The sequence below is a fragment of the Vespula pensylvanica genome, chromosome 4 (genome assembly GCF_014466175.1).
Source record: "Vespula pensylvanica isolate Volc-1 chromosome 4, ASM1446617v1, whole genome shotgun sequence".
NCBI lineage: Eukaryota > Metazoa > Arthropoda > Insecta > Hymenoptera > Vespidae > Vespula > Vespula pensylvanica.
In genome coordinates, this window is record NC_057688.1 from 9,162,143 (window position 1) to 9,175,670 (window position 13,528).

At 35.8% G+C, this 13,528-nt stretch overlaps 2 protein-coding genes across 7 annotated transcripts in view; one reads left to right on the top strand and one right to left on the bottom strand.

Annotated features, from left to right (window-relative positions):
• Positions 1 to 761: 761 nt before the first annotated feature.
• LOC122628301 (tRNA (adenine(58)-N(1))-methyltransferase catalytic subunit TRMT61A) lies at positions 762 to 2,893 on the bottom strand. Its single transcript, XM_043810462.1, has 4 exons — positions 2,473 to 2,893; positions 1,860 to 2,132; positions 1,620 to 1,789; positions 762 to 1,520 (listed from the first exon to the last, which is right to left on the bottom strand). The coding sequence occupies exons 1-4, from the start codon at positions 2,825 to 2,827 to the stop codon at positions 1,350 to 1,352; spliced, it is 969 nt and encodes a 322-aa protein (XP_043666397.1). The 5' UTR covers positions 2,828 to 2,893; the 3' UTR covers positions 762 to 1,349.
• Positions 2,894 to 5,044: 2,151 nt separating this feature from the next.
• LOC122628299 (mediator of RNA polymerase II transcription subunit 12-like) overlaps positions 5,045 to 13,528 on the top strand; it is an 8,898-nt gene continuing 414 nt past the window's right edge. Inside the window, exons 1-5 of one of the 6 annotated variants that reach the window (XM_043810453.1) lie at positions 6,309 to 6,659; positions 6,947 to 7,301; positions 7,899 to 8,050; positions 9,081 to 12,241; positions 12,319 to 13,528. The exon at positions 12,319 to 13,528 is cut by the window's right edge and continues 414 nt beyond it. In XM_043810453.1, coding sequence (XP_043666388.1) covers positions 8,033 to 8,050; positions 9,081 to 12,241; positions 12,319 to 12,472 — 3,333 coding nt within the window. In that variant the 5' untranslated portion in view covers positions 6,309 to 6,659; positions 6,947 to 7,301; positions 7,899 to 8,032 and the 3' untranslated portion in view covers positions 12,473 to 13,528. The other 5 variants (XM_043810455.1, XM_043810457.1, XM_043810454.1 and 2 more) reach the window with 5 other exon arrangements.

A 13,528-nucleotide genomic window follows, 5' to 3' on the forward strand; every position in this document is an offset into this window, starting at 1 on the left:
GCTATTTCTTCTTTTTTTTTTTTTTTCTTTTTTTCATAGAGCGATTTTCTCATAAACGCTCTTATTAACTAGCCATTTTACCATTTATACTTGAAAGAATAGAATACACACACACATATATATATATACACATATATTTACAATGCACACGATAAAAGCACGATATAATAGATGAATACGAGAATGAAATAATAAATAGAATAAGTTAGATTAGATTATTTCTTTGAAAGAATGTTTACTTTTGCAAATATGTGCAGTATATCTAGTAAGAATGAAAAAAAAAAATAAGAATAAACAGAAATCTGTATAAACTTAATAATTTTGATTAAAGTCATATCAATATTCGATGACTGATATCGCTTCGAATGAAAAAAAAAAAAAAAAAAAAAAAGAAAAAAAAAAGAAAAAAAAACAGAAAATAAAGGAATAAAATGTTATAATGTGTGAATCGTTTAGAAACAAAATTTTAACATAAACATTTTTCTCTGGTTTACCATTATTTGCAAAGCATTGCTATGTAATTTATTATTATACTTCAATGTGTTATATTTTAGATTGTTTGATGGAAGCTTCGAAAATAGTTTTATTTGTTAATTACATGAGCCATTGCTCGTATCTTGTATCTGTTATAAATAATCATAATAAACCACCGAATTAGAATCATTCGCGTACTTGCAACATCGATTCGTGATATTATTATATTACACTCGCTATAAATTGACCAATTAATTTATAAATACAATTATAGGATTAATTTATTGTTTCCCACCGTTAAATAGAACTTCATAGGTATTTCACAGCGCAAAGAAAAAACATATCTTTTTTCTCGCGGTCATTATTGCTTGTCTTCAAACAAGAATTTGTACATGTATAAAAAAAAAAAAAAAAAAAAGAAAGAAAGAAAAAATAGGCAATCAAATAAAAAGTTTATTTCTTATGCTTCTCTTTATTTATTGCCTTACGTATGTATACAAGTGTAATTATTTTGTAGTTGATCAACAAATTTTTGATCTGCAACTTAACAGGAATTCGAACTAATAATTGGATATATCGTAAATTTTATAAATGTACAAATTGTAAATTTGCTGTGTTCTGTGACAAGTACAATAAAAAAGAATGTATAAAATTTAGTAAACTATGAATGGAGTAAATTATGAATCACACAAAGTAAATTTGTCAATTTATAGTATTCTTCTTTTACTTAATTTCTTTGATGCATAACTTTCTATGTCATAATAAAAAGTTTTTTTGACTAGAAGAATACAAAGTAGTATTTATTATGCACAATAACAATAAAGTTAAGTTATCAAATTGTCTATATTTAACATTTTATAATTTTATTTCTTGCATTAAAATTTGTCTTCTTCTTCTTTAAGCGATCTTGCATGTATTGGTGATAATGTTGCAATTGTAATGAAACCTGTATGACCAGGCAACGAATGAGCATGAGTTACGGTCAAAAATTTCTCTTGTTCTTGTTTCTCTTTTACATTTGCTTGTTTCATTTTTTCATACTCTTGCTGTAAAGTAAAATATATATACATATATATAGAACAAAAAAAAATTATTAATTGTGACGTTAATATAACGCAGTATTATCAAACGATCTTAATTTATACCTTATATTTTAAACAATCTAAATTTAAAACAGGTAAATTCTTATACTGTACAGTTAATTCTCTTTGCAAACATTCATAGGTACTTATTTCAATAAAACCTTCTAATGCAAGTTCCGCACAAGTTCTTTGAACTTGTTCGATACATGGTGAAAACGAACACAACTTCCCTCCTACCGAATAAAAAAACAAATTTATAATTCCATATAATTTTTGATAAAGCTACTTAAATTCTCATTTTACCTGTTATCTTTAACGCATTTATCGCATGCTTTACCACTAACCACGGATGTGGTAAATCTAAAAATATCGCATCTATTTTGTTTTCCACTGTTTCTCCAAACCCTTCAGCACAAACGTCTCTACATTCTACAGTAACGAAATCATCAAGACCATGCCTCTTAAATTCTGCGCTAGCGATATTTACACGCTGTTCGTGAAAATCAAACGTATAAAGATGACCAGCTGGACGTATAGCACGAATTAATGCATGTGAAAGAGAACCACTTCCAGTACCTAGAATATAAACGATCAAATAATATAATCAATGTTATATTTAAAATTGAATACTTAAAAAATGATATAGATTCGTATATTATCAATAGGTTAATAGTATTTCCATTATGTTTCATATTAAAAGCTAAGTGAAAATTACGACGACAATTTGTTCAATTTACTGCGATCGATTGAAAATATCAAATATACAAAAAAATATTGAAATAAGTTCAAGAAATGTACCCAAGAGTAGGCTTTTCGAAGCTTTTGCTTAAGCCTGTAGTTACTTTAGCCTGGGGTTTTAATTACAGATTAGAGAAATAGATGTATGCAAGGATTAAAGTTCAGCTGCTTTCTCAACCTGTCTCAATGATTGTTTGGCCTGGTGAAAGTTCCATCAAGTGTATAATTAAACTTATGTCTGGACTATAAATAATTTGTGTTCTATGTGGAACAGTTAGAGTCCAAAGCTCTGGAGTAGGTTGTAAAACGTATCCCCATCCTCTGGACAATTGTACTTTGCTACCATATTTTTGGCCGATAAGGGACACCACTTTGAGCGCACCATAGATAGTTTGAAAAACGTTTTCTACCATAACACCCTTCTTGTTCAAAGTTTTCGGAGTCACTTCCAACGAATGCATATTACCAGGTCCTAAATATAAAATAATAACGTCCCCTTCTTCTATCATCTCTTTTGTCTTTTTAAAACTCATATTGTACCGTTACGAAAAATAACCTCTTGGATGAATTCACTTCTACGTGCTTTAACGTTTTATATCGATTTGTTTACGCAGTGTTGCCAATATATGAAAAAAAAATAATACAAAATAATATTCTTTATCATTTTCAGAAAAGTACAAACATATATATATATATATATATACATATATTTAGATATATGCAAAATGATGTAATTAATTATGTTTATTTATTAATTATCAATAATTATGACGAAGAGAATAAAGGGAAAACATAATGCATAAAAATAGATGTCGCTTTATAACGCGTCGATAATTACCAACACAGTACTTGAAATCTACATTATCGACATATATATATATATATACATGCATACGTAATGCAACGCACTCTATATTACGTATACAGAAACTTAAAATTACTAAAAAGAATAAATGTCGTTTATTAAAACGATTGTTCGATTTAATTTTGCAAAATTAATATATTCACTCGATAAAAACGAAGAGTCGAAATTTATTTATATCTAAAGTCCAGTGATTATTTGTGGAAATAAAATTAAACGGGTAAAGTTTTAATTTCATGTTTTTTCGATAATATTTTTTGGAAATTTGAGAATCAGTTTAAAAATAAAAATGGCCAGCATTCGTTAAATACGCATATCGACAAGTTTCGATGTCTGGTAATTAACTATGTTTGCTTCATACAGAAATTCTGATTTTCAGGTCACCTCTATTAAAGAAAAGTAGTTATCTAAGGCGGTCACATTTGCCTATATATAAGGTGAATCGATCCAAAGTAGTCGACTTGTATAAAAAAAAAAAAAAAAAAAGAGAAAGAAAAAGAAAAAAAGAAAAAGATGTTTAAGCTTCACTTTCACGACTGTGGTATGTACGCACTTTTACGTGTATATATATATATATATATATATATATATATATATATATAACTCATCAGTCTTTTTTACCTTAACCGTTGATCTCTTATTTCTTGTCTTCTAATACATATTTGTCATATACATTTACACCACGTTTTATTATCCTCAAGACAACACGACGGAGTTAACTAATAAAGATGACGCATCAGAATTATTTCGAAAGATCATAATTTTTGAATTTTTTTCTTCAGGATCATCAATGTCCTCATTTTGAAATGGAATGTATATGAAATCTTAGAATAAGACGGAACTCTTATATTCTAGAGCTCGTATTACGAAAGAATCGTCGTTATTAAATCGTATCAAAATATACGATATCTTTTAAAACACAGGATTTCAAATTACGTTTTAATTACTTAAAGAAATTTTGTTTAGATTAAAAAATTATTTTGACGCGTTCGCATTAAACGCTTCTTACGTAACATATTATTTCTTTTTTTAATTTATAGAACGCGAAGTATCGATTCGAGGAGGAAGTATAATGATGACCGGTGACGGTAATTTATTATGTAGCAGGAAGTTTAGTTCGCTAATGAAAAATCTTAACCGAAGCGGAAAACTGAAAATAAAGAGTACGCTCTGACGCATGTACTCAGAGATAAGTATCTTCTTCATTGTCGGTGCAAATAGAAGTTTATACGATTATCAGCGAATATTGCGGAAATATGGTATGCCTTTGTAAAACTACCCAATGTACAATGGTACGAGTAAAAAGAGTGATGAGAGAAGATGGTGAAGGACGGAGGCAGAGGGAGTGAACAAGTTTTGTTTGTTGCTTTACTTTATTAATTATAAGATGGAGGCATAGTTTCCTACAGCGTCCCACTTTGCAACACTTTCACTCTTCAACAGTTACGTTACATCCAGCGCAGCAGCGCAGCACCGATGAGGAGCTCCCTCCCGGCAAGGGAACAACTATCCTCTCGATAACTGCTTATTTGAAGAACTCAAACAGAGAATCGGTATCGTGTTTAACACGCGATACTACTTCGATTTCTACGAAACTCTCTGCTAATAGAAATTATGCAATCATACGATATCTCCATATCCATTTTCTCTGCCGACACGTATATGATAAACTAATCATTGTCTTTGATATGTTTTAGAGATTATCTTTTTTATTTCCTTTTTTCACTATATATATATATATATATATATATTTTTATAAAGGCCATAAACGACAATCATCCACGACGTTTATATCTTTTTTTTAAAATACTTTAATGGTTATTTATATCCAGGAAATATATTTCATTCCTTTTACGTAATATATATATATATATATATATATATGTATGTATGTATGTATGTATGTATGTGTGTGTATGTGTTTTGATATTGTCGATAATCATCATCCGTTGTAAATGAAAATCTTAAAAAAATATGAAGATTCTCTTTCCATCATATTCGAAACTCCTCGTAGTTATTTGTACCTCTTACGGCAACGTAAGTGAAAGTTGCCAAGTGGGACACGCGTCTTGAATCTTGACGGCACTTGAACGTTCGCCAAATCCTTCTCGCTTAGTTTCTCTGCCGCCTGCGCGAACGTTGATCTTTTGACAAAATTAATAAAGGCACACATTTTACTCAGTCAAACCTCAACGATGCCAATCTTTCTCTGTCTCTGTCTATCTTTTTCTCACTCTCTTTCTAAATCTTGTTTATTCTTTACGATGACGTTATTAGATGAAACGATTTCGTAAAGCAATTATTCATTTTTCCAAAGAAAATTAACCTCTCTCTCTCTCTCTCTCTCTCTCTCTCTCTTCTCTTTCTTTCTCTGTCTCATTAAAAGTAGATACCTACTAATAAACGACGTACATACTTACATGTCTGTATGATGAGAGATACGCAAGAACGCGTGAGAAACAGAGTGAAGGATCATCGATGATTCTCGAGAGGTCGATTTCGTATACGCCTTACGCAATGTACAAGAAGTTTCCAGTGCAGAAGCTTTTGCAACCGAAGTATCTACTAGGTCATCCCATTTAACTGGTTTACTAGATCTCAAAAGATTTCATAAGAAACAGCGAACACGAACGGCCGTTAAGAAAAAGAACAATGCTCGCTCTTACACGCACTAGCCAGGTACACATCATTACTTTCCATCGGACAAAGATTAATAATCCTCATTCATAATCAAATAACTGGACTAGAACTGTTTAATTAGGTACTTCTTTCAACATTTCATTTATCAAGGAAGATCTTAAGGAAAAAGTTATTTCTATCGAGCCGATGAAATCTTTCAAGGAATAAAAGGATCAAAATAGAATATTTTAATCGATATCGAATCATCGGGCGGAAGTATCGATTAAATGGAGATATTCAATAGTTTTTAAAGAATCGTAGAAGAGACGAATAAACGATTAAAATAAAAACGAGCCGAACAAAAAGAAAACAAATAAATTAAAAATTCTAGCCATCGTACTTTCTAAGAGAGAGACCAAAAGTCGGAAGAAAGAGGAAGAACGATATCATTCAACGAATATATATATATACACACACACACACACACACACACACACACACACACACACACACAAACACACACATACATATATACATATATATATAGCTAAAGCTAGCGAGTGTGAAAGGGTTAACAGTGAGATGGGAAGAAACCGATGAAAACTATAGATTACGTACACGTATTAAACGACTACTAACCCAAAAGAAAGGTAGGTAGGTAGGTAGGTAGGTAGGTAGACTTCGTTTTCGATGGGCCTTGGAGGTCACCGAAAAAGTGATGCTTGGTTAATATAATCGGCCATGTCCCCTACCTTTCTCGGAGTTGTGGACAGAAAAAGAGAGAGAGAGAGAGAGAGAGAGAGAGAGAGAGAGAGAGAGAGAGAGAGAGAGAGAGAGAAGTGGACCCAAGGAAAGTCTAACAACAAGGGTGCTCATCCTCTTCGGTTCGTATACTTTGCGTTCATCGACCGTTAGCCTCCTCTCTTCGAGTTCGAACGGCCTTTCCTTTTCTTCTTTCGTAACTAGTCCGTCGTCGTGGTGACGTAAAGATACTATTGATATCCGTTCGAGTCAAGTAAAATAAAATTTATTACTTTCTATAATCGTTAAAGATGCTGCGTATGATTTATATGTCACATATATAATAGTCACATACATATACATACATATACATATACATACATATATATATATATATATATAAAAAGATTAACAAATAAGATACTTTCAGATATCATCGATGATAGATACGCGTACTTATTTATACGGCAAGTTCTTTCTACAAATCGACGAGGGAATATCAAAGATTAACGCCATATTACATACATCCCTCAGTCTTATGTAAAACCGCAGGATGTGATATGTCACTCACCTGTCGTCCATAAAACTTCAACTGCTGTAACAAGATACACTAATACGTCCTGTCCTCTCCTCTTGCTTCTGTCTAATAAATAAAAAAGAAAAAGAAACATACAAAAAATATAAAGAAAAAAAGAAAGAAAGGAAAGAGAGAAAATAGCATCTACATAATACATACAAATAAGAAGAAACGTGCTTCTCTCTTGTGGTTGTGTACCCACGTGAAGGTAAGTAGTTGACACGTAGTAAAGAACCAGGAGGTGGAGGTGGTGGAGGTGGTGATAGAGGAGATGGAGGAGAAGGAGGAGAAGGAGAAGGAGAAAGAAGAGGAGGAGGAGGAGGAAGAGATGGCGAAGGATGACCGTAGAGACGAAGCGTACTTACTTACTTACTTACTTACTTACTTACTTACTTACTTACATGCCAGTGAATTTTCATGTTAACCCCGGAGTATAGAGAAAGGTGCCCCACCGTCGTCATTCGATATTAGAGAGGCGCTTCTTGACTTACGAAGGATGGTGGTGGCATCGAGTAGGGAGAAACGGGCCTCTGGTCCCAATCTGTCTTCAGTTCCCATGCGAGCTTCCATTCGATATCGTTCGGTCTGCGCGTCCGATTAATATTTCATCTTTTATTTTCTTTCTCTTTCTTTCTCTCTCTTTCTTTCTCTCTTTCTTTTCTCTCTTTCTTTTCTCTCTTTCTTTTCTCTCTTTCACAAACGTATACACACTCTCACACACACTCTTACACTCTTCTCTATCATCTCTTTCTCTTTATTTCACTAATCTTCTCTCTCTCTCTCTTTCTTTTTTCCGGCTAAGTAGACATGTCATCGCCAACGAGTTAGCGTCCAACGAACGACCTTGAAGGCCTGGTAATCATTTGAAAGAAGATACAAATCTAACCCGAGCGCTAGCATTCAGTCTTTGCGGATTGAAATCTCCCTTACCGGATCATCATGTGGTCCCTCAAATTGGTAATTATAAGGTCGATCAAATTTCAACTTACGAGGCAGCGGAAGTTTCTCTTTTGTTAGAATCACTGGTAAAAGTTTTCCGATTGAAAACGATCGAACACGCTTCTACTTTCATCGTAATAAGCGGCATCTTCGCAGTTAGCGACAAATGGAAACGTGGAAAGTCGGTTCGTTCCGTTCCGTTCAGTTTGCACATACGTCCTATGTATTTACTTAAGTCTCTCGCCGTTGGTGCATTATTATTGACACGCTCGTTTTTCTCAAAGGCTCCCGACACGCTCCTTCATTGTCGGCATTGAAGCGTTTTGACGGTCAAGATCGAAATTTCACTCGTTCGATCTCTTCCATAGCTTTATATATATGTATGTGTATGTGTGTGTGTATATACATATATATGTATTTGTTATTGCATAGATAAATAGATAGTGTTATCGAACATTTTTTTATCATTAAAGTTATTGAATAATTCGGATAGGACAGATCTTTCTAACTTAAAAGAGTTAATCAAAGTTTTTTACGTTCATATCAGAACAAAGGGGTAAAGAGGGGAGGAATCAAGTGCGGTTAACTCGACTTTAACCATATCGAGAACACGAACTGACTCGGAAATACATTTATCGAGGCAAATACTATCTAGCTACCTACCTATCTACCTAGCTACCTATGTATCTGTTCATTCGGCGTCGGTAGAATACAAATCGATCAGCCTTCTATGGACTTACAGGATATCTTTTCTCGATAGGCTTGAATCAGGTCAGTCGGTTAATCACGCCATCGTATAAAACGTTTCCGTGAAGAGGATGATTTTTCTTTTCGATCGCGATGCGATTTCTTTTCGATCGACTTATGTGTGTGTGTGTGTGTGTGTGTGTGTGTGTGTGTGTGTGTGTGTGTGTGTGTGTGTGTGTGTGTGTGTGTGTGTGTGTGTGTGTGTGTGTGTGTGTGTGTGTGTGTGTGTGTGTGTGTGTACCCACCATGTACCTATACATTCGATAATTAATTAATTCAAATCATGATTAATGTTTTTCAGGTAATAATCCTGACGACAATCGTCTTCGTCACGAGTTATGCCAAAGAGGAAACGACCAAGAATCGAGACAAGAGACAACAGATACCTTATCATGCTAGAAGGGGTGCTAGACCACCGCCTTATGCCGTTCAAATGGAACCAATCGTTCAATATTCTCAACGAGATCCTCTCTATAATCCTTTGATAAATTCGAAGAGCGACGATCTTGGTATATACGAAGAGAATCCATCGAGTTATTATCAATCGGAACCAGAGCCAATTATTGAGATTATCATTAAAGAATCCAACGAATCTTTGCCAACTCCGGTACCACCTCCGACTCCACCGCCGTCGAGACCAACGAAAGAACCAATACAAGTTTATTACGTAAAGTATGAAAAGAAAGGAGGCTATGGAGAGAAATCTCGAGTCGTCTACGATCCACCCGTACGTGCTTTGACACCGGTAGAAGAACACGAAGAAATCAAACCCAAGCATCATAAGGAAGAACCTATTCAACCGGTAACTCCATCACCTCCAGAACCATCGACCACTTTAAGAGCTATCATTCGACCGGACAGCGAGACTTATCATTCCGGTGGTAGCGGAATCCGTGTTACCTTTGGAACGGAACAATTACCACCTAACAATCATAACAAACGTAATGACATTGAAGCTCCGGTTTCTACTCAAGTTACAAAACCTCATTCTCTTGGTTCTGTTGCACCTGGTACACCTAAACGACAACATGGTCCTTATCAGCCTTTACAGCCTGTACAGCAAAGAGTACCACCTGCATTTCCACAGCAAAGAGTCGTTAACTCTTTTCAACCACCGCTATCTTTAATTCCACAACAACAGATTCAACAGCAACAACAGCAGTTACCTTTGAAGTTTCTACCACAACGACAGCAACAATTCCCACCTGCTTTATCAGTGAGAAATCAATTGCAAAGACCACAGCAACCATCGTTACCAATTCAAAGTTTGCCTGATCTATCGCAACGAGCACCGTCCACTGCTTTCGGTCCTCCTCATCGTATTAGTATAAATCATCCTCAACAGCCAGGACTTCCACCGACGCTATCGGTTTCTCATCAAAGCGTGCAATTACAAAATCAACCGCTTGGACCTATTCAACCTAATTTCAATGTGGAACGAAAACAACCTCAGCAACAGCAACAACAACAACAACAACAACAGCAACAACCTCCGATATTTTCGCAACAAGAACAAGAGAAGCAACGATATCACGAACAACGACGTCAGCAAGAGGCATTGAAGCAACGCGAACATCAACGGCAACGCGAACAGCAAAGACTTCAGGAACATCGTAGACTCGTGGAACTACAGCGACAATTCGATCAACAGAGGCATATAGAACAGCAAAGACAGGTGGAACAACAACAGAGACAAGTGGAACAGCAAAGATTGGCGGATCAACAGAGACTCGTTGAACAACAGAGATACGCGGAACAACAAAGATTGACGGAACAACAGAGACTTGCGGAAGAACAGAGACTGGTGGAACAGCAGAGATTGGCTGTTGAACAGCAAAGGCTACAGGAACGTCAAAGATTGCATGAACAGCATCGAATTCAGGAACAAAGAAGACGTAAACAAGAACACGAACAAAGACTCTTGCAAGAGCAACAATATCGTACATCTTTGAAATATAATCAGGCTATTCCTCCGCAAGGTGGTATTCCAGGTCAACCTCCATTACCTATTCAAAAGCCAGAAGGAGAAATCTTTAAGGCCGTGCCAAAGTTGGAACAACATTATGCGATCAGAGAGAATCCGTTACATCCAGGCCCGTTCCCACCGAATCCAGTACAATTATCGTCTTTTCCAGAAAGTTCGTTGAATCAGTACCAGGCAACGCATCAGTTAAACACTTTACAAGATTCCCGACAAATCGTGGGAGGTCAATCGAATCGAATTTTGAACGACGAAGTACCACGACAGTTACAACAACAAATTGAAAATCAACAAGTTCCCTCGAGTCATCGACATTTAACGTTTAATCCAGATTCGCTAGGACATCAACAAACGCAGCTATCTTTGACACCATCTATAAACACTCAACAACAACAACAACAACAGCAACATCGTCAAAGAGAACAACAATCTTTCTGGGGACGTTCACCCTCTCAAAACAACGATATACAAAAGTCCCAAACAATTTACGCAACACCAGTTAGTATCCCTTCTGAATTCGGATCATCTACCGGCAGGACATCCTACAGGAATACTCCATTTTCTAGCAGTAGCACGACAACGACGACGACGACTACTACGACCACAACTACCACCGAAGCACCAACGACAACTACTCTATCACCGAAAAACGAAGCAAAGATCAAAGAGAACATCGCAAATTTACCGGACGAAGTACCAGACGATATAAGGGAACAACTTTTGAGTTCCGGTATTTTAGGTAACGCTGACATACAAATACTTGATTACGACAAGGTCGGTGGCATACCAATCGAGAAACTACCGCCCGAGGCATTGGCAAATTTCTACGGTGCTGGAGGTGCTTCCGCAGTGGCAGCGAGCGAGCCGATACCGTCTATCATTAAAAAACCTGAAACTTCATTGTCCAACGAAGACAGCGTTTCTGCTGGCACCTCTCAAAGCGTTACTTCTTTATCGAAATACGAACCGCCTAATAAGGAAATGATGGAGAGCACGATCATGGGAAGAACCAAGATCGAGCAGGCCACTTTGAGGCCAGGTGGTGTAGAGATGAAAGTAGTACGGTTCGATCCAAGTACGGAGCAAGGCCGAGCAGTGGCCGAGCAACATATACGAGCTGACGCGACCAGACTCGAACCGGTCACTATAGGTCCGGAAAATCACGACCAATACAATCGTTACTTGCCGCTTAAAGTAAGCGGTGCTTCGTTTCCTATACCAGATGTACCCGATCTAAAAGATCGAAAAATAACGAGCGTGGTCGTACTCGCACCGGTTGATTATCGTTTTCAGGAAAAGGATAAAGGTCTCGAAACTAGAGAGGACAGAAAGATCGATGATATACAGGCTGTTAAATTTTTAGCCGGCGATACGCTCAAACAACTCGTTAAAAAGCCTACTCTAGATAATTATAAAAAGTGGTTGGAACAGGAAACTCGTACCGAACCTCAGAGACAATCTGTTGTATTATTAATCACCATGTAAGTATTACACACTCCGAGATATTTTCCCTTCGATCGAATGGAATAATAAGCTATAGAAAGATTTCTCTTTTCAGGCCGTCCAATGATCAAAGTAAAAACGACAAGGAGATATTCATGTACGATGTCAATTCGCAATCGGTTAGCAAAATGTCTGGGGATTTATCGACGGCCTTTGTCGATGCTGCCGAAAGCAACTCGGACAGTACCGATGATTTTACTGGATTTTAAACGATCGATCGTGATTAATCATCTCTCTAACGATTATATCATTATTTAACGTCTTTGATTAGGATCTAATCTCGGAGTCTAATCGATTAATATCATCGACCGCATTGAGATTTGTCAATATTTTTTGTACCTTCTATTTCGTTCTTTTTCTTTTCTTTTTTCTCTTTTTATTATTATTATTATTATTATTATTATTATTATTATTATTATTATTATTATTATTATTATTATTATTATTCTCTACACGTATCATATACAATCGTAATAACGTATGTATATGTGCATGTATATATGAGAGAGCAAGAGGGAACTATCGAATCGAGGATGATGATTTCATGCGGATAACGAAGCAAAAGCGAAAGTCCTGTAAGCTAGAAATAGAAAACGTAAGGAAAGTTTACACGTGAGGAATACACGGCACCTAGCAACGGCCATTTCTCGGAATGACGAATCACCATGTCGAGAAATATATGTTTATTAAAGGGAAAAAAGGAAAAAAAAAGATCACACAAAAGAGAAACAAAACAAAAGAAGAAAAAAGATCGAACACCCTCCCGAACAAAAAGAAAATAAAACAAGAAAAAAAAACAGGGACACCGCAAGATATTTCACATGGAAAAACACTGATAAAACAACATGGAATATGACATGAGGATGATGATGACGACGACGACGACGATGACGATGATGATGATGATGATGATGATGATGATGATGATGATGATGATGATGATGATGATGATGATGATGATGATGATGACGATGATGAGAGTACATACTTCTTGTAGATATATTAACGATGTATGATTATGTATATAACGCAGATCTTTTTTTACATTTTTATACGAAATAAACGCAATCCTTTTGTACGTGGATATTGTTAACTTTCTGTGAATTCTACGAAAGGATCGAACGAAAGTGAGATCTTCTCACGTGCGCACACATTCAAACACCCGCACAAGCACCCATACAGACATACTACCACCCTTTCCCGTCCCACCTTCCCTCTCTCCCTTCCTCCTTCTTCTTCGATATAGGTGAATGGATTCATTTGAA

Bases quoted from the DNA above. Each gene is read 5' to 3' on its own strand.
- LOC122628301 (XM_043810462.1), bottom strand. From the start codon at position 2,827: ATGAGTTTTAAAAAGACAAAAGAGATGATAGAAGAAGGGGACGTTATT. The intron at 2,133-2,472 runs GTTGAGAAAGCA...TTTATATTCTAG, and splicing joins CCAAACAATCATTGAGACAG to GTACTGGAAGTGGTTCTCTT. The intron at 1,521-1,619 runs GTATAAATTAAG...TTTACTTTACAG, and splicing joins TAGATTGTTTAAAATATAAG to CAAGAGTATGAAAAAATGAA.